This window comes from Sesamum indicum, linkage group LG6 (genome assembly GCF_000512975.1).
Source record: "Sesamum indicum cultivar Zhongzhi No. 13 linkage group LG6, S_indicum_v1.0, whole genome shotgun sequence".
Classification (NCBI taxonomy): Eukaryota; Viridiplantae; Streptophyta; class Magnoliopsida; order Lamiales; family Pedaliaceae; genus Sesamum; species Sesamum indicum.
Window position 1 is genome coordinate 6673120 of NC_026150.1, and position 20916 is coordinate 6694035.

General features: G+C 35.1%; 3 protein-coding genes across 12 annotated transcripts; 1 reads left to right on the plus strand and 2 right to left on the minus strand.

The window, feature by feature from the left end:
- LOC105163912 (pentatricopeptide repeat-containing protein At4g14850) lies at positions 4197-10702 on the minus strand. Of its 3 annotated transcripts, none has more exons than XM_011082440.2 (3): positions 8520-10702; positions 5855-6216; positions 4197-5521 (listed from the first exon to the last, which is right to left on the minus strand). In XM_011082440.2, the coding sequence occupies exon 1, from the start codon at positions 10676-10678 to the stop codon at positions 8609-8611; it is 2070 nt and encodes a 689-aa protein (XP_011080742.1). In that variant the 5' UTR covers positions 10679-10702; the 3' UTR covers positions 4197-5521; positions 5855-6216; positions 8520-8608. The 3 variants fall into 3 exon arrangements, with proteins under 3 accessions (XP_011080742.1, XP_011080741.1, XP_020550438.1); XM_011082439.2 differs by having other exon boundaries at positions 5855-6255; XM_020694779.1 differs by lacking the exon at positions 5855-6216.
- LOC105163911 (pentatricopeptide repeat-containing protein At1g19525-like) lies at positions 10761-15604 on the plus strand. The gene is made up of 3 exons (XM_020694780.1): positions 10761-10894; positions 11471-12783; positions 14260-15604. The coding sequence occupies exons 2-3, from the start codon at positions 12067-12069 to the stop codon at positions 15325-15327; spliced, it is 1785 nt and encodes a 594-aa protein (XP_020550439.1). The 5' UTR covers positions 10761-10894; positions 11471-12066; the 3' UTR covers positions 15328-15604.
- On the minus strand, positions 15656-19714 carry LOC105163913 (biogenesis of lysosome-related organelles complex 1 subunit 1). Of its 8 annotated transcripts, XR_002287303.1 has the most exons (7): positions 19535-19711; positions 19128-19238; positions 18761-18966; positions 17586-17679; positions 16463-16573; positions 16248-16348; positions 15656-16090 (listed from the first exon to the last, which is right to left on the minus strand). XR_002287303.1 is itself a non-coding variant. In XM_011082446.2 (5 exons), the coding sequence occupies exons 2-4, from the start codon at positions 19228-19230 to the stop codon at positions 17590-17592; spliced, it is 336 nt and encodes a 111-aa protein (XP_011080748.1). In that variant the 5' UTR covers positions 19231-19238; positions 19535-19714; the 3' UTR covers positions 15656-16090; positions 17586-17589. The 8 variants fall into 8 exon arrangements, 4 of the variants coding, with proteins under 4 accessions (XP_011080748.1, XP_011080745.1, XP_011080746.1 ...); XR_002287302.1 differs by having other exon boundaries at positions 16248-16573; XR_847958.2 differs by lacking the exons at positions 16248-16348; positions 16463-16573 and adding an exon at positions 16925-17137.

The following is a 20916-nucleotide window of genomic DNA, read 5'->3' on the forward strand; positions in this document are numbered from 1 at the left end:
GCATGGACAATTATTTCTTGCACTTAATAACATAAGTACTTAAGTTTTGATAATAATTAAAATTAAATTTCGACCAGTTACATAATCGACTATTTAACAAGGAACTACTCCATTCCTTGTTAAAATGTTAAATAGAGATATTTAAAATTCTTTGCTTCTGATGATGAGCCTAGTTGATGATCTCATATCTCCATCCAAAAATTATATAATTTCATCAAATATTAAGGGGTATTTGAATTTTTTTAAATAATGAAAGGGTTCATAACTATGCTGAACCTCACGATAGGTCGTTGTAATTTACCATAAAAAAAAAACAAGAAAGAAATGTACCATGCTTTAATTATTTTATGGAGCTCAGGTATGATTAATAAAGATACATGACTAAGTAAGAAATTATTGTACATATTGGCACAGAAAAATAGTAATTTCCTATAACTTAGAGGCAGTGATAATTTTTAGTCCTACGAGAATTGATTTTCACAAATTAGTTTGATAACTATAGAATTTTAGTAATTTTTGGCCTTCTCCAATCAATTTGGTAGGAAATTTTCATGTGATTTGCACATAACCTAATTAAATTACAATTCCAGTTCTGTAAATCAATTCATGCAGGACCAACGATGCCAAGTACCCCCTAATTGAGTTACATGACTAAAATCGCAATTTAATTGAGTCGTGTACAAATCACTTACAATTCTCCTGTCCAATTGACCGGGAATTATTTAAATTATCAAAATTTTAAAGCTACGTATGCAAGATTAAATCACGAAACCTAATTCATGCTGAACAAAAAATATCACTCATTCTAAGTTACAAAACTAAATTTATATTTTTCTCTTTAGACACATAAAGGTGATGATATGATCGTCTATATGTATGCCTTGATTAAATGCAACATTAATCACCGGTCAAAAACAAAGAAAAATGCGTCACTCAACCCATAAATTCCAGCCACCTTGAAATTTGATTATTATAAGAATGTTAATGCCAGTGCAAGATTTTCAACACCTAATTCACGTGGAGATTCTCATTGGAAGATATCCAACGCTTGAATGTGTGTAGGTCTTCTTATCTTGCAGGCTGCTATCAGAAATCAGTGTTCGCACGGGTCATCCATCTCCTACCACAAAATAGGGTTTAATGGAATTTAGTTTCATGTAATATTATGAATGAATAAATTATTCTCATATATAAAAATAAGAGTAATTTATTTTTTATATTTTTTCAATAAAGTAATTTACCTCCCTATCTAATGACGTAAATTGCTTAATTTTAAAACACACGGAAGAATAAATTGCTGCATTTTTTAAAATATGAGCTGGTAAATTGCTATTCTTTTTATAGGGAGGTAATTTATTTATTTGTAATATCACAAGAGGTTTGTTCGTATTTTTTTCGAAAAATTAATGGTGGTAAATGGAATGTGCCAAGCACAACCAATTGGGGGGGGGGGGGGAAAAAAGAAAAACAGTTAATTGATGATGGATTTTTGGGATGGATTTTTTTTAAAAAAAAATCTGGTGTAATACAAAATTTACGATAATTTTTTTTTTCTTTTTTTTAATATATGGTGGGAAGAAAGTCCAAAAACCCTTGTCCCAGATAAATGTTGTCATGGCAAGGGACTGCGGTTGATGGTATAAATAGTTCATGGATTAGATCCGAGCACTAATTTCGAGCTGCAAAATATTGAAAATTTTCAGATATGCTTTGGAAATAATTAGAAAACATCAGAATGAAACAAGCAAGAATTATGAGGAACGAAATAAATGTGACATTTATATTGGGAAAAACGCAAGCAAACCCTTGTGATATTGCAAATGATCAAATTACTCCTTTATGAAAAAATAAATAGCGATTTACCTTTCTATATTTTTTAAAATACAACAATTCATCCCCCTATGATTTTTAAAATGAAGCAATTTACCTCCTTATATAGGGAGGTAAATTGCTTCATTTTAAAAAGTATAAGTGGATAAATTGCTATATTTTTTTCATAAGAAGATAATGTGCTCATTTTTAATATCACATGGAGTAAAGCCTACTTATAGTATTCAAATCAACAATCAACTCCAAATTGATCTTTCGATCCTGATAAGTAATCAAGTGTTACTAAGAGACATGTGAAATTAAATCAAGCGTCGCACATGATCAACAAGTTCGTAGTAATTTAGACCATGAAATTTAAAATTAAAATTAATTAAAAAAAGGGTACATTATAATGACATCCTCTGAGCTTGGCATAATTATAAATACTCCTCGTTGTTTGAAAATTATAAATACTTCCTGATGTTTGATGAAATTATGTAATCCTTGGATGGAGATATGAAATTATCAACTTTGCCTTTACTGTATTTTTTTTTAAAAAAAAAATTAAAAACTTATAAAGAACTCGAGGGAATGGATGAAAAAAATTTAAAATTATAAAAAAATTATCCACTTAGTCCATAAAAAAAATATTTTTTAAAAAAAAATAAATAAAATTATACTTATTAATTTGTAAAGACATTTTGGTCAGTTCATCATAAAGATGGATGAAAATCTAAAGGAATGGGCTAATTGTTAGACGATCGTTAAATTAGGGGGCTAATTGAGCAGAATAACTTGAGAAATAGGACCTGCAAACAAAGCGTTAGCACTCCGATGCTCAAGTTAATTTGGGATTTAAGAATAAATATATGTAGAATAAATTTGAATGAGCAAAATCTTGAATTTGATTTAGCTACTGTTAATTTTTATTACATCTGATTAAGGTGTGATATCCACTAATTAAGAAATGAAAAAGTAAATCATATGCAAAATATAGTTAACAGTTGCGAGTGAAAAGAACTAATTATATGATTGTCATAGTTGTGCTCCTTATCCAATTTGATTTCTTTCAATTTTTTGTGTAATTGGAGTTCTATGAACCGGGCCCAAAATACCAGACTTCATCACACAGAATTTGATGTGTATGACTTGGATATGATACAACAATATGAAATATCGAGATCAAGGATTAAATAAGGAAAAAAAATCCAAACAACCTCTTATGATATCGTAAATGAAATTACCTTCTTATAAAAAAATAAATAGCGATTTACCTCTCTATATATTTTAAAATACAACAACTTACCCCTCTATGGTTTTTAAAGTGAAGCAATTTACCTCCTTATATAAGGAAGTAAATTGCTTCATTTTAAAAAGTATAAGGGGTAGATTGCTATATTTTTTTCATAAAACGGTAATGTGCTCATTTTCAATATCATAAGAATAAATTGCTATTCGCCCATTAAATAAGTATGAATGAGCATGAGAGAATTTATTAATCCACATAAAAACCAAATAGCAGAAACAATGGAAAAAGTTTTTATATTGCCTTATCTCTTGGAACTGGATCAGTCACCAGCTCTTCCACAACCACGTGTGGATGGTACACGTGCGAAACATAATTCTTTCCAAAGCCAACGATTTTATTACAATAACTTGTGTAATTTACTTGAAGCAGGTTATTGAAGTATCTTGTGTGATTGGGCTCATTCAAATTTTATTTGATTAGGTTATTAGGATTATAGTTGTGATAGGATATATAAGAATCTTGTGCAATGGATTCATTCATGTTTCATATTTTTTTACATATTTTGGATTATGAAATATTAAGGTTTTAATATTAAATATTTGATAAAATAAGCATGTCTTACGCTACATTAATTGAACGCGGCTTCAAAAACATACATAATCAGTTATTTTTAAAAAAAATGCAATGAAAAATTTCTAATAATTTAAATTAATTAAATTATCATGAACATTTCTTGAAATTTTAGTAATTTCATCATAATATTTTTAGTTTAAGAGGAGTGAATTAATTCTTTTTATTTTTCATTATGCCTAAAATTCATTTTTGCTTAAAGACAGCCCAAATTTTTTTGAAATTATAAAAATTTTTGAAACGTGTCAAACACGCCCGTGGCGTGTCCGACATTGTATTTCTTTTTTTCTTTTATTATTTTTGGAAACGTCGATGCTATGTTCGAGCTGTATCCATGTCCAACACTACATAGAGTAATTTTTTTATAGATGATTCCCGTCCACTTTGTTTCTCTTGTTTGTTAAATGCAAACTTGGGATCACAACTTAGCTATTGACCATTACATCAATGGAACATTTCAACATCTTGAAACAAAACATAAAGTAAAATATAAAATAGGGACCATAAATTAGCTATTAAATAAGCATTATATTACAAATATATCTTGGATGACATACAAGTTTACATTTTCCCTTACATCAAACACTATTGGATACAACTAACATATCCAATATGGTTCCACATATAGTGTATAAAATTCCAAAAATTTCGTAAAAATAGCACTTAGGGAAGGTTTAATGCTTGAAATTAGGATAAGAAATTACCCCCATGATTAGAACAACAAATTAAAAAGTGGGAGGAACCAAGATTAAGACAATGCAGATGTTCTTGCTCCTTCTCAGGTATGCAATTTCAACTTCCATGCATCTTGATTTTTCAATTGCATCATGGAATTTCAGCTTCCATAAGGTTTATGCAATGCAATAATCAGGAAATCACCTCTTGACCTTGCATACATGAGCTTATCTTCTCCCCAAAAGAACCTGTATATAATCATCTGTATTGATCGCCTTGGAGCATCATAACAATCTTTTCCCGTTTGTCCCAAGCTAGAACGAGCTGGCTGCACATCACCTGTTGGCCTTTTTGTTTGTGTTGAAGAAGAAGAGATTATCATAAATATTGGGCTTTCAGTTTCAATAGGTGTTCTTGGAGCTTCACTGCCTCAAACGATCAACGATTGCTGTCTGTTGAGCTTCTTGAACACACTGGTCAGTAGTACACTCATGTAGTATGAAGGGTAACTAATGTGGAATCAGTAAACTGATTAGGCTATATGGTTTAAACAATCTTTGACAGTAAGCCTTAGACTGCATTTCATATATATCTCTAATCAGAGGAAAACCACCAACTGAAAAGCAACTCAACATGATGCTCATCAAGCCATAGAGGAACTCGTATTCTCCACACATGTTGAATAACTCCACCACAGTGAATCAGTTTACAAACAGGAAATACTCGTGCTAGTAAAATTTATCAAGATGATATGTCGAAGTCCATGAGTTTTATTTGTCTCATTGCTGCAATATCATAAATGTAGCGATTCTATGACCTCAGAAAATTGAGTAACCTTATAGCCAAGCTTAGGTTACATTCCAGTGATTGTTTCAGACATCACCGTTGCTTCCATTAAATGGGCAATGCGTAAAAGTCCTCAATTTTCAGAATGGCATGAGAGCAAAAATGGAGCAAGATTGCTGCTGTGTGTGCTGACCTGAGAATCTGTAGCAGCAGCCCCTGAAGAGTTGTTCCAGTGTGCTTGTTGAGTACGGATCATCGAAAAACGAGCTGGACAACATGGTGATGATTTGTCATCACTGTCTGGATGGAACAGTTTGCTTTCTTCCTAGGTAGGATTGCAAAGAACCATGCATCTGGACATGTGGTGAGCACCTATGCAAAAATTATTATGTCAAATGATGAAACGCTTATATAAAAACTCATTTTAGCAGATCAAATATTAAACATAAATTTCTATGGTGTTAAAGCAAGTTCTTATAATCAGTCATTCTTAAGAAGCTAAAGTATGAAGTCTATCATATGTGAAGACTCTGTTCTAGGCATTTATACTGTATTAGTTGTTTCAGCCAACCACTACATACTTAGATTTCTATATCATAATCAACCCGAGATTTCTGAGATTTCTGACATTATGAAGAACTGAACGCAGGGGAGAAATGATTCTTGATCAGACAAATGGGGACTCATTAAGAACTCTATGCATACCTCAAAGTGCAGTTGTCCCTTCAGCAATTAAGTCTTTGTTTGAGAGGCGGAGATAAGGTTGATAGGATCAATCATGGGGTACAAAATATCAATTTCACTCCATTATACTTGACATCATCTAGGTTTCCCATACTGCGCGTTAGCTAATCAACAATGTTTCAATGATAAAAAGTCGTGAGAATATAATGTTGCGGGCACAAAGCCGTATGTCCTCTACAAGCTCTCTTTATGTTGCCAAACACGCTTATGAACTTAAGCACTCTCTGGATTTGCCGTCTCCGTAAGCAATGGAGGGAAGGACTTTAGATTACTCCCCTAGCGGTATCGTTTGAAACTTAAGCAAGCCATTTTCTTGGGCAGCTCTGATGGATACAGGGACAAATTTGAATAACTTACGTAAGCTGTAAGAGAAGTACCAATAACAAATTATAAAAATGACAGTTACATAATTCTACGAACGGTGACATTTCGGGAAGGCAAACAAAGCAACAGAAAGATATCATATAAGCAGTGGCTTTGCTGGTGGCCATTCTGGGAGTGCTATCATCTAGCAAAAGTTCAAAAGGGAGGAACTGTCCCACACCAATACACTCAATAATCATAGGTGACAACTGACAAGATAAAACAGAGGCTCGAGTCTGGAGGTAATAATTGTATACAACATATCACAAGTACATGCAGAGAAATATATGGTAAATGAGGCCTCCATGAGAAGCAGTTATAATGCATACCACATCTGAAAATTTGTCAAAGTAAAGCAAAAAATAACAGACTTTTGAGGACAAATTATGACAAAGAATAAACAATTAGAAATATGACCAACTATTAATTTAGTGATAAATTCCACTTATTTCCTCAACAGGTTAAGATACAAGAGCAAGAAAAATGAAGTTAAGAGGAGTTCCCAAGATCGAGCTCTTGTTTTCTCAACTTAGCTAAGAAACTAAAACTACTCTAATAACAAAGAGTGTAATGAGATGGCGATTGACATCAAGAAGTTGTAAAATTTATGTACACTTACTCTAACCCCAAGGAGTAACCAAGCACAAGAGGTCCAGAAAACCTAGAATGAGGTATCAAACTAGTAGTGCTATGCTATCAATGGCTAAAGGCACATTGGTGAGACACCCTGAATCAGAACATAATCCAAATGCCTGGCGCATAGGGGCCACTTGGCCTCTTGGACTTACACCCAATAGTATCGGGCATATGCTCCAAGCGCCCCCGGGGCATCCCCAGTGCAATCTCTCAATATCCAAATTTGAGAATATGCTGGTTTAAACTTAATTTGCTTCATTTTTCTAACAAAAAACTATTACCACCACTAACTTTACATTTTACACAACAGAAGGCTCAAGGGCCACGCTAATTTATGGATTACTTCAACAATTGGAATGAAAAGTTGAAGTTTGAAAGATTTCTATAAGCCAAAAAATATTATAAAAACCCTTCATCACTCCCGCACAACCACAAAACCACGTTCATGCTTCCCTAAAGTCACCCGAGATTTTAAAGTTAATTTATGTGCCTCAACCTCCTCAAGGTTGAACTTTCTTATTCTTCCGGAAAATCTTCATATAATAATGGTGGATTCTACCTTTTTCTTTGTAACAAAGGTACATGTTGTCTCTTTTAAGGAATATTCATCTTATTTCTAATGGTTTTGCTATTGTTATGCTATATTAGTTGAAACATTATCTTACTTAAGTCTTTTTATGGTAAATTATCTCATAAGTTTTTCTGTAAAGCTTTTGAAATATTTTGCTCATTATTTAATTTTTTTTAAATTATTTTATAATCTTTAAATATAAGTATCAAATTTTGCTGGGGGCATATGCTTCATGTGACAGGGCTCAGGCTCCTTGCCTTGGTCTTTCAGAACACTAACTTTAACGCAAAATTGGAAGTAAAAGGAAACGAAATGATCAACTCAATTTCATATTTGGAATTGGAACTCCTGGGACTCATTTCTAATAAACATATATAATTATGCCCATTTACATAGTGAGTACTCCAAATAAAGCATCAACAGTTCACACCGAACTGAAAACACTATTTATAAAGATATTAACCATTGATTTAAAGGGCTTATTCATTGTTTTGAAAGCGGCAAGCCAACAATTGCCTGAGAACAATATCAAGATATATTTGGCCACATTTTTGCTCCCATCAGACATGCAAGTATAAAGCCAAGTCCTAAGAAGTGGGTGAGATATCATGTATAACCACGTAAGCGCTACAGAACCTTAGTACTTTTGAGTTTTAGCACTCTCCCATGGCAGTCATATTATTTGCACTACATACAAATGAAAGTGGCTAGCTAACTGCCTTTTTTTCAAACTTTTTCTACAAAACTCAGATGTAGTTCCTAAACTAAAAGGTTCAAGTTTGAAAGACTTCTATAAACCAAAAATATTATAAAACCCATCACCACTCCCGCACAACCACAAGACCACGTTCATGCTTCCCTAAAGTCTCTATGGTCCATTGTCTTCACCCATATGATTTTTAAAGTTAATTTATGTGCTCAACCTCAAGGTTAAACTTTGTATTCGTTCGTAAAATCTTCATATAATAATGGTGGATTTTACCTTATTTTATATAATACAAGAACATGTTGTCTTGTTTTAAACAATAATGGTGGGGTGTCAAACAATGTTCTAACCTGACCGTAAAGATTCAACAAGAATGGTTTTCTTCAAAAGCTTGCTACTGACTGAGGTAGGTGTTCGCCTGCAAAATCCATCCACATGTTTACCAATAATCACCACAAGAGCATTGGTTATCCATAAAACGATGAAATCGATTGTTGTCTCTAACTATGATTTCTCGGTGAACAATCCTTGATATGAACTTTATTGCACTATGGCAATCCACACAGACTCTAAGATTTTTTGTTATCCTGATAGGGACTCCCGGAGGGAGGGCAATAAGGCCAAATGCAAGTGCAATCTTCTCACTGTGGTTCCAGACTTCTAATTCTTTCTCTTCATCCTCTAGATCGTATAGAGCCAATTTGGTATCAGGAATATATCCAGCAGCCTTCATATCTTTCCTTAATTTGGCTAGCATTGCCTGAATCTCATAATTTCTACTATGCGATGTATCCTTTGCTTGAAAAACGTGGATGCAATTCTTAACAGATATCCAACTACATCCAGCCCCCTTCTTAATCCCCACATCCTTCATCTCCTTCCTCACAAGATTTGCCTCATCCCACTGGCCTGCAGCAGCAAACATATTTGATAGGAGAACATGATTTCCAGAATCTTGCGGGTCAAGTTCAAATAAATTTTCAGCTGCTATCTTTCCCAGTTCTGATTTGCTATGCATTTTACAAGCACCTAATAGAGCTCCCCATATTGAAATGGTAGGACGAAATGGCATTTGGCTTATAACTTGATAAGCATGTTCCACCTGCCCCGCTCGTCCTAACATGTCCACAATGCATGCATAATGCTCAGCCCCAGGACTAATCCCATACTTGCCCCTCATTGACTCAAAGATATTCATTCCCACATTCACCATACCACCCCTACTGCAAGCAGTTAACACGCACACAAAAGTTACATAGTTAGGCAGCAACCCCTCAGAACCCGTGCAATTAGTCATCTCCTTGAACAACTTCAATGCCATATCTGCAAGTCCTTGATGAGCATATCCACCAATCAATGCATTCCAACAAATCAAATTTCTCCTAGGCATCATGAAGAAAGCTCTCTCACAATCCTCAATACTCCCACACTTCCCATACATGTCGACCAGCGCACTCCCAACAAAAATGTTCTCATCAATACAAGCCTTTACTGCCAGACCATGAACCACTCTCCCTGCTTCAAGTGTTGCTAACCCCGCACATGCACTGAGCACACTTGAAACCATAAAGTCACTTGGCTCAACCCCTGCTCTCCTTGCCTGCAGAAACACCTCACAGGCTTTCTCTCCTATATCATTCTGTTCATATACCACCAACATCGAACACCAAGAAACACCATTACGCTCACTCATCTTATCAAAAACTTTCTCTGAAAACCCAACTTGCTGGCATTTCCCATAAAAATCAATTAACCCATTTAAGACCGAAATGTCAGCCTCATGCCCTCCTTTAATCAAATACCCATGCAGCTGTTGCCCTTGCATCAATAACGCACCATCAGAGCATGCATTCAAGTAAGCACAAAAAGTAATCGAGTTCGGGGCAGCCTCACTATCACGTAAAAGTTGGACGAACTTGCGAATCGCCTCCCGAGGATTCGCATTAAGGACCGCATTGGAAATACAGGCATTCCACGTAGCAATATTTCTATACGACATTTCATCAAACATTTTGCTCGCCTCAGTCAAAAAACCAGTCTTCGAGTACATATCAAACGCGCTGCACGCGACAAACACATCATCGATAAAAAATAGTTTAATGGCAAGCCCGTGAAACTGTTGGCCGAGAATAGGTGAGTGAAGTGATGTTGCCGCTTTAAACAGACAAGGAAACGTAAAATCATTAGGCTGGATGCACTCTTGGCGCATAGAAGAAAAACAGGAGAGCACAGAGGCAAAATGACCGTTTTGGACATTTCCGGAAATCAACGAAGTCCAGGTGACGACGGAGCGGAAATGGGGCGAGGTGAGGGAGAGGATGGTTTGGGCCGTTTCGGGGCGGTCGAGCTTGGAATACATGTTGATGAGATGATTCGAGAGGAACGCATCCAGAGCTAGGCCCAGAGTTTTGATGACCTGAGCATGGGCAGCCCGGCCCAGAAGGGAGGAGTGAGCAGACACGGCGGACTCCAGCAGCGAGGCCAGCGATTTCGGGCTGAGGAAAGGCATGTTTATGCAGTCTTGCTACCGTGCTGTTCATTTAATTTCTAGTGTCGAAGAATCCAAGTGTTTGTTCAACTTTTATAGGACGTTCATAGTTCAGAGCAGAGTGGTACTCATTGAGGCAGCAGCCATGGATGTTCGACTCCGAGTTTGAACTCATGAAGAGGACGGCTAGTTTGATTTGGATTATATCCACCAATTGTGTTTGATTTGGATCTTAAGGTTAGTTTTTACGTGTCAATATTATTGGTGAATGCTACATTTAATATTTGTCTCAATATTTTGTTTTCGTAATAAATAAAATTATAATTTTTAAGTAAAATTTAATTAACAGAAAATGATGTTTACTAATTAAGCTGGACATGGCATCCGGGTCGAGACCCGGTTCGGTTTTCCCTTGAGGGTTCTAATAGGGTTTTGTGCATTTTTCACACTCAACTCTGTGCACAAGGAGTTTCCTCATTCTCAATCTGATGCGGTAATTGTTTGTTTTGTATTCGTGTTTTTGCTGGTTCAAATTCGATGTGAGAATTTGGATGATGAGGGTTTTAATAGTTTGTCCTAAAACATGGTAATTTGGATGTATTCCTTATCTTTGACTTCAGCTTCAGCTCAGGGTTCTTCGAATTCTTTTGGATGTTCTTGATTTGTGTGGTGGGTTCTTAGAAAATAGATGGTTTTGATGTGTTTTAGGAAGAACTTTCGTTATCATTTCGTATTAGGTTTTATTGAAAAATGACTCGTATACCAAATGCTTGATTTCCTTTGATGGATTGGTTTGGTGTCTTCCAAATGCAGGAAAAATCACTTGGCTACTTGTATGCCTTTGATGTTGTAGTTCCAATTATGTATTTGTGATCGCTGTCGGCTATAGTTGGATCTGATATTCATTGGAATTGGTGCTTTGGATCCATTTATTATCATAAATCATATATCAGCTGGTGCCATTACTTCTCTTGAGGCTAAGGAGGAACATAGACATGAATTTGAGGCGCTTCTTTCGGAGATCCACAGTTACCAAACTATCAAAACTACATGGTATGGGATTGTCCTCATACTCTTCCGGTTACAGATTCGGTGCAATCACTAGCAGCTGCGCACCCCCTTTATTTCATCCATCGGGACCTCATCATGCCTCATGTTCCGGAGGTGGCCCTAAAAACCCAATATTTCATAAGCCTTTGTGCAGATACATTCACACTGCACAACAAGTTAATTTAAATGACTCATCAAATAATGTGGAACTTGAATCAGAAAATGATGCTACCATGAATGAGTTCTTATCCAGATTTGTTTGGATAATGTGTAAAAAGCTCTCTGAAGTTTATCCTGACTGTGACAAGAACACGATTGATGGGATGCTTGTGATTATTGTTGAGAAGGTTGTATAAGAGATGGAAAAGGGTGGCCTTGAGCAAATGACTGGATCTGCTGCATCAACACCGTCTGAGGATTGCAGTGAGGATTTATGGAGAACAGTATGGGATGTTAGCAATGTAGTTCTGCAAGACATGGAAAAAGAGAAGAAAAAAGAGAAAATGAAGATTTTTCTTCAGTCTGAGGAAGTTAAGGAGATGTACAGGTTTGCTGGTGAAGTGGGCATTCGTGGGGATATGCTAAGAGAGCTCAGGTTCAAGTGGGCTCGTCAAAAAATGGAGGAAAGCGAGTTCCATGAGAGTTTAGAACGACTTCGGAAAGTGGAAGCCCAAACAGAATCTCCAGGGCAAGAGCATTTGAGAAAAGAAATTGCTGTTGGAGAAGAGGGGGTGGGAGATAATGATAATGTGGGTGAAGGTAAACAGAACATTGTCTCTCTTCCGAAAAGACATGGGAAGATCAAGTACAAGATTTATGGACTTGATTTATCTGACCCAAAATGGACTGAGGTGGCGGATAAAGTTCACAAGAGTGGCGAAGTTGTGTGGCCTCAGGAGCCAAAGCCAATATCTGGTAGATGCAAACTTGTTGCTGATAAGATCCTCTCTTTACAAGAAGCAGATGATCCTGCTCCACTTTTAGGCGACTGGATAGGCCTTCTCCAACCTAGCAGGGTTGACTGGATTGCTTTTCTTGATAGATTAAAAGAACAGAATCCTCATATATACTTCCAGGTATCAAAACTGTGCTCTTTCTCAAATTCTTAAGCTTAGATCATAGTGGTTTGAGGTTGAAGAAAGTTATTTTTTATGAAGATACACATTTCTTTAACGCTGGTGTGACCAAGTTGTGCCTCCAACATTGTCTTTCTTTAAGAAAGTTACATGTTCCTAATAAAATTCCGTATCGGAATGTTTAAAATTTATTAAAAATGTGATCTAAAGAATCATGCTTGAAGCACTTAACAAATATAAATAATACCAATGTAATTCCATCCAAGTAGTATATGTGTTTGTCATACATTTGGAGGAGTTTTAAGCATTCAGCCAACCATTAAAAAGCTTTGTATAAACATCCTTATATTTTGTCTTAACTGGAATAGACTCATTTATATTCTTCTATGTGGATGATACTTAAATACTTTATTCTCATTCAGATTTATGATCTTATAGCTTATATTCTCAAGTTTGAATGGAATATGATTAGCAATTTAGCTCTACTTGCTAAGTGCTAAAGTCTGATTATGTTCTATAAAAAAATTCGTCTTTGATGAATTTGAGACTTTAAATTATACTAGATATTTTTTGAATAGTTAAGTTTTTCAATCAACATATAGCATTGTGAGAGTTCCTCTCCTCTCTCTTTTAAATAATCTGTTAGTCTGACAATTGTGGAATATTTAGATGGGCGAATGGCTTTAGTGATTGGATCATTAGCCTCCTGATAGATTTAATTCACACATTATTTTGATGTGTAACTTTTAGTTCTCAGTTCATTTGTGTGGTTTGAGTTTTCATGCCTATACTCTGATGAAGGCCTAATTTATTAAAGCATAGAGTGATTGTATATTTGTTGCTGTTTTAATATCTAGCGTTTATCTACTACTCCAGCATGCATACATAACTAAGTGAAATATTGCAAGTAATATATATAACTGCGGGTATCCGAAAATTCATAGCTAGAATCAGATCACTTATTGCACGAGGAGACGCAGGAATATATTATGTCAGACATTATTGAAATTTCGGTGCTTTTGTATATTTATGACACTTAACTTTGTGTCTGAAATGCTGAATGATTCATGTATCACAGCACATTTTTTAAATTTTTTCAGGAAATATGTTAACTTTGCCTTTACCTTCGCTTCCCCTACGCCCAGATCTTTAGGTCCCATGTGTTGCTTATGGAATTAGACAGGTCTTTAAGAAAATTGTGGGCATTAAACCCCATGTTTTTGTCTTTAAGAAAATTGTGGGCATTAAACCCCTTGGTTTTGTCTTTAAGAAAATTGTGGGCATTAAACCCCATGTTTTTGTTGTTTCTATCTTGTTTGTGTTTGTGTTTTTATTTCTCAGGTAAAAGAAAAGAACAGAAAGAAACATTCTTCTGACTTCTAGTCTTCTGTATCATGATTAATGTAGAAGATGGTCTCGATTTTTCTTTTTATAAGTTTAGACCTCAGCTTGATTACCTTTAATTACATGATTTAGATTGCAGAACTTGTACTTGGTGAAGAGTCCTTTGACGCAAACGTACGTGACTACTCAAAACTGATCGATGCTCTTGCTAAAGAAAATCGCTTGGAAGATGCCGAAAGAATTCTGACAAAAATGAATGAAAATGGAATTCTTCCTGATGTTATTACGTTAACCATTGTAGTTCACATGTACTGTAAATCAGGAAATCTTGATCGAGCCAAAGAAGCATTTGAAAGCTTAAGGGCCCATGGCTTTCAACCTGACATGAAGGTCTACAATTCGATGATCATGGCCTATGTGAATGCTGGTCAACCAAAACTAGGTGAGTCTTTGATGAGAGAAATGGAAATGAGGGACATAAAGCCTACGAAGGAGATACATATGGCCTTGCTTCGGTCCTTTGCCCAGGTCGCTGATGTTAATGGAGCTGACCGAATTTCCACCACCATGCAATTTGCTGGCTTCCAGCCGAGTCAAGAATCCTGTGCATTAATGGTTGAGGCATGCGAGCGAGCCGGTAACCTGGACCAAGCTAGGCATAATTTTGATCAGATGATGAAACTTGGGCACAAGCCAGATGATAGATGCACAGCAAGTATGATTGCTGCTTATGGAAAGAAGAATTTGTTGGATAAAGCCTTAAATCTTTTATTGGAACTCGAGAAGGATGGAATTGAGTCTGGGGTTGCTACTTATACTGTTCTTGTTGATTGGTTCAGCAAGTTGGAGCTTTTTGATGAAGTTGAACAGATACTGGATAAGATTGCCGAACAGGGGGAGGCTCCTCCGTTGAAGCTCCATATAAGCCTCTGTGACATGTACATTAAGTCTGGGGCTGAGAAGAAGGCGCTTCAAGCTTTAGGAGTTGTGGAGTCAAAGATTGAGCAACTGGAGTCTGCAGATTTTGAAAGGATTATAGATTCACTTAAAGCTGGCGGGTTTGTCGAGGATGCTCGAAGGATACATGTAATGATGGAAGCCCGGGGATTTGTACTATCTGAGCCATTGAAGGTAGCTCTAACGGCATCTCGAGCAGTGGGAACAAGTCATAGAAACAAGTACTCGCCAGAACAGAGATAAATTATCAGATAGTTCGGTTATCAGCTATAAGTCACGTCTGTTTATAAGAAAGCAAAATGATTATTGAGTGCTGAGGCTTCATTAGATTAGTGGCACTTCACCTAGACATGTAGTGAGTTTTACCGTCTGTTTGCATGTATGTTCTTTTTGTGCCCAAACCATGTAGTTCATCAATTTTAGAATCACCTCAAACAGGTCAAATGCAGAATCCTGAGGAAGTAGGTCGTGATTATTAGACAGCTATTAAAGTTAAGAGGATATTGATAATTTTCTAAATAAGGAGATAGTATTCATAAATACAACTGTTTAAGTTGTTCAATTGATAATCTTTTTCAACTCCATAAAACATCATATACTAGCCAAATACATTTTCGATTAAAATCTGACAGCATCTCGGAAAATATACAACAGATAACCCTGTTTCCAAGTAGCATCTAGAACAATTGCAACACCGAAACTGTGCAATTTTAAAAACATTTAGTAACAAAATACAAGTAACTAGTCTACAATAATTACAATTCTTTGCACACATCATAAATGAATTACATAATACAGACATCATGAATAAAAACATGTGAAAACAAAACATCTACTCGGCAAATTGTCAATTAAGATGTACTATATTTCCATAAGACCTTGTCCCTCTGACCGCGACATAGATCTTGTGTCAATGCCCTCTCCATTCCCCTAGTGGCTGGGTGGGTGCAAATATGACTGTCAACCCTCGAAAGTGTGGACATTCTTTTCTCCTCAATGAAGCATCCTGTGGATTAGCCTGTATTATTCTTCGAATAATAATGCGTTAACCCAAATGCATTATTAAAACAAAGTATTATAATAACATATGTATTCTGTTTAGTATTTATACATGAGGAATATAGGAATGCACCGCCAACCACCGTGCCCAACACTATCCTGACCTGGTAACTAAGTTATTTCATCGTCCCACTGAAGCTGGTGTGCGACCACAATAATTGATATTATTTCTTTTCCATTTTTGCTCAAGCCTAAGGTGTTTAACCTGAAGTTGTTTAACAGAGTACGAATGAGTAGGACACATTGATGCCATCCTTCCTCGAATGAAGGTCCACTGTGAGGGACAAAAATTGAACCCTCGGATACTACCCTTCACTACCTCATTATAAATGGTACCAATGAAGACAGCCTCCGTCTCCTTAGTCCAGATGGCTCTTCATTGCGTTGGGAGGATGGAAATGTATGAAGCGCTTAGTGCAGATTTGGCCATCTATTGTGTAAGGATATACAAATTAAAGAGGTATCACTAAATTTCCGCTAAAGGATTTGAAGATAACAGCAGCACTAAACATATCCAATAAACATATTCAAGTTATAACGAAAATGAGTCAAAAAATAACAGATCAACATAGCAACTCTTGTTTCACATGCTCGTTCGGTGTATTTCTCTAGAATTGTGAAACAGAGAAGTATTCATGAGACAGATGCTTACTAATATGCACTATTATGAAGCTCGCCCAATAACTATACTACATGTATTTGAACGTTGTGAAGTAAACAAGAAGTACCTAATCAAATTTGATACACATGAAACTCAAAGTTTTCCAGAATATAACTTAACTTGAGAAATGGTAGTGGCACTGTAGAAATGGGATGAAAAATCTCTCCAGATCTGCTACAGTGGAAGGAATAGGTTTCTCCACTTTTTCTCAGAGGAGGGAAAAATTCTCTCTTCCAAACAGAAGTATCTCTCATCTGAGTGACATGAGATGGGTCAAAGCCCCACAAGCAAGCACACTAACTTTTCTCCGCCAAACTTTCCGAATTCTCTCAACTTCTCCACATTACATGCAAAGAAATGAAGGGACATTTATAGGCACCACAAAGCAGCCACTTGCTCAGTGTTCAAATTCAACCATGCTTACTAAATACCTGAGTGGCATAACCACCAACTCTGCTAATAAATAAGACTTCAGACATTGGGAAAGGATGTCGGATGGTTATAGACACCGCATCAGATACGAGAGGAGACAAAAACTGTAGTCCTAGATATTTTGGGCACTGGTTTGAGGGTTTAGGATTTAACTGTTCATGGAAATGTAAATGCCACAACTATCAACATGACTTTGTAGTGTGCACTCGGAATTCTTCTTAAGAGGTTCAATTGAGTATATACAGTATTTGTTTTCAGAGCCTCATCAGAATAATTTCCCTCACAAATAAACAAATAAAACATAATATGAGTATAAACACAAAATAATGAATTTAAGATGTTGCCTTACCAGATCAAGCTCGAAGGATGTTACAGATTGCAGCACTAATGCTTTTACAATCAAGCTCCATTGTCTTCATCCAGTTCTCAAAATCTCCAATTTCCTGTCGATAGATATGCATAAAGCTCTCTGAATAATGGAGTATCCTGTGTTAAATTTAATGAAAATCTTGAAAGAACACATGCTTAATTTGTAGTTCTGATTCTTATGAAATCCCAACATACCACTACCATAGAGATGCAGGGGTGTGAGCGTTGATTTCTTTTCTCAAAGATAAGAAGACACTGTTATACTTGAATAAATAGTAGAAAGTATTTGATTTTCCACCATAGTTGTTTGATTAATTATGCCCATTTACATAGTGAGTACTCTAGATAAGGCATATGAGATTGCACTGAACTGAGAATGGTATTATAAAGATATTAACCATTGGTTTCAAGGAATTATTCATTGATTTGAAAGAGGCGAGCCAACAAATAATTGCCTCAGAAAAAATATCTGTATATATTTAGCCTCATTTTTCGCTCCCAGAGCGACATGCAGGTATAAAGCCCAGTCCTAAGAAGAGGGTGAGATATGATGTATAACCATGTAACCGTTACACAACCTTTGTACTTTTTAATTGTAGCACTCTCATTCTCACATGACAGTGATATCACTCTGCCTTTTCAAACTTTTTCCACAAACCTTAATTGTACTTCCTAAACTAACTCGGAAGTATGAAATAAGTATATCTTTTACTTCTCACATGCCATTTATGGATGGACGTATATCGATAAAAATAATTCTCAACCTGGCAAAAGTACTACACAAACACACAAGATACATATAAAAGCCACTTAGATGAGATATTTTTCATCAAGTCAAAGATCTAACAACATCACGTATTTACAACATGGCCAATTAATGTTTCATAATGGTAATCAGTTGCCAAGGCCCAGATTATAAATACAAAAAACAAAATTCAGAGGACAGTTTTCAGAAACCAACATATTGAATCCAAGAGCAGCAAAATGGCCTGAAGTTGACTCAATAGTTAAAAAACAGCTACGGACTCAGAGACTTGCGACATGAAAACCATTTCTTTTATCTCTATTTATGATTGCACGGTTCATAACCAAGGGACACATTGTATGAATTACTCCACATCTACACACTATTTAGTAATCAATTCAGTTGCTAACCTTCACAGCATTATTGATAGCATGAGAAGCCGTGAGCCACTGATCAGTTTGCTTCGAGAATCGCATAATAGTAGCTGCCAATGCTCTAATTTCCATTTCTATTCGCTTCTCATTTATAAAGACCTCTTGAACACCCCCATTAACTGCATTTACCAACAGATCTGATACATGCATTGCCTTCCCAATAGCTTCTTTCTTGGCTTTCTCTAATCTCATAAGTAATATTACCCAAAAGAAAGCGAAAATTAAAAACAAAAGAAAAGAGAAGACAAAAGCAAACCACAGATTGAGTTCGATAATACACTATATTTTGCAAACAACAACATGTCATCAAATTAGGCATACATTCCATATAAGTATTACTGACCAGTGTTTTCACGAAGCTCAACAGAGGCATGATTGTGATCATTGATCATTTGAAGCAGTGAAGCTTCGAGACTTCCCACCTCCACCTGATACGATCTCTCCATTTCCAAAGCTGCATATGCAGCAAAATACAAAATTTAAAGAATATAAAAAAGCATAAAACAAATTCAGTTCTTATGCCTAATTATGCTTCATTTTACAAGGATCAGAAATGAATTCCAAGAGTTCCAATTCTAAATTTGAAATTGGGTGATAATCTTATCCAATAAACTAGAAAGTTTAAATTGAAAGAAGATTTTACGCAAAGAGAAATCTATCCATCAGCCAAGGTTATCTCAATGTAAACCCATGGATTACTATTCAATTTATACATAGTCTTCATTCATCTAATTACACAGTAACACATACCTCTGATTTACGGCGACGGCGGCAATAACCAGACCAAAGAGAGAGAGAGCAACACGGAGAGGGTGCACGATGGCGGGAATAAACAGAGCGAGCGAGAGAGAGAGAGAGAGACTTGGCTGGTGAGAGAAGAGAGAATCAGAGAGTAGGGGTGAGGTGAAGGCTGAAGTGGTGGTGGGGAAGGGAAAATGATTTAGTAAAATTATTAAAAATATAAAAAAATATTATATATTTTCTTCCCTCCACTTTTCACTCTTTTCTCCCCTCGTAGGGGTGGCATAAGAGTCGAGTCGGCTCGCGAGTCAGCTCGATTTTTAGTTTGAGCTCAATTATTTCTATTCATCAGCTCGTGAATTTTTTTTATTTTTATTAATTTATATATATATATTTTATTTATAAAATTTTTATATATTTAATTTTATATTAAATACTTTATCAATTTTATACTCAAAATGACCATATATTATAATTATTAATCAATATCATATATTTTATTTTGAATAATTATAAATTATGGTACTTTTATTTATACATTTAATTTTATACAAAAATAAATTTAATCAACAATTTAGTAAATTATAATATTTTTTACAATTAAAATTATTATTTGATATGACACATATAAACTTTATGTTCAATTTTAATATATATTTGTAATGTGTTATACTTTTTTAAAATTGACAAGTAATTCACTTAGTATATTTTTTTTTTATCTATTTTTGAGTTTTATATTTATAACAAGATACATACAAGCATTATGCAATCCATTTTATTACTTATAAATTTATGTCGAAATTTAGTGATTCCTATGAATTAATCTAAAAATAATGATAATAATAATAATAATATTGATGGTTGAACAATTTTAATTATTTTTATTATATTATCATTATATATATAATGTGATAAAAAAGTTTAATCAACAATTGCGACATCTTAAAATTTGGACACCCGATTCATACCAAACTTAAATATATATAGCACTTGTCCATTAGATCATATCAGACGATATGATTTAAAATCACATGGCATGATTAAGCGATATACCGTCTTGAATGATTACTCTTATGTTCCAAGTAAGATATCTTGACATCCGTATATCCAATAAGTCTAAAACTTTACCAAATGTATTTTTCTGTAAGTTTGATGATATCTAATGGTTTGATCTGAATTTTGATGGCCCGATTAACCTATGTGGTTCAACAATGTAAAATGATAGTTACATCAATGTAATACTAACATTTATAAATATATAAATTTATTGCAGATTGTGAACATATATTAATCTCAATTATAAAATATTTTTATGTATTTCAATTGTATTATTTCAGATAATGGATGTTTTTATATAATTTTAAATTGTTCAGTACTAATTATATTACTAC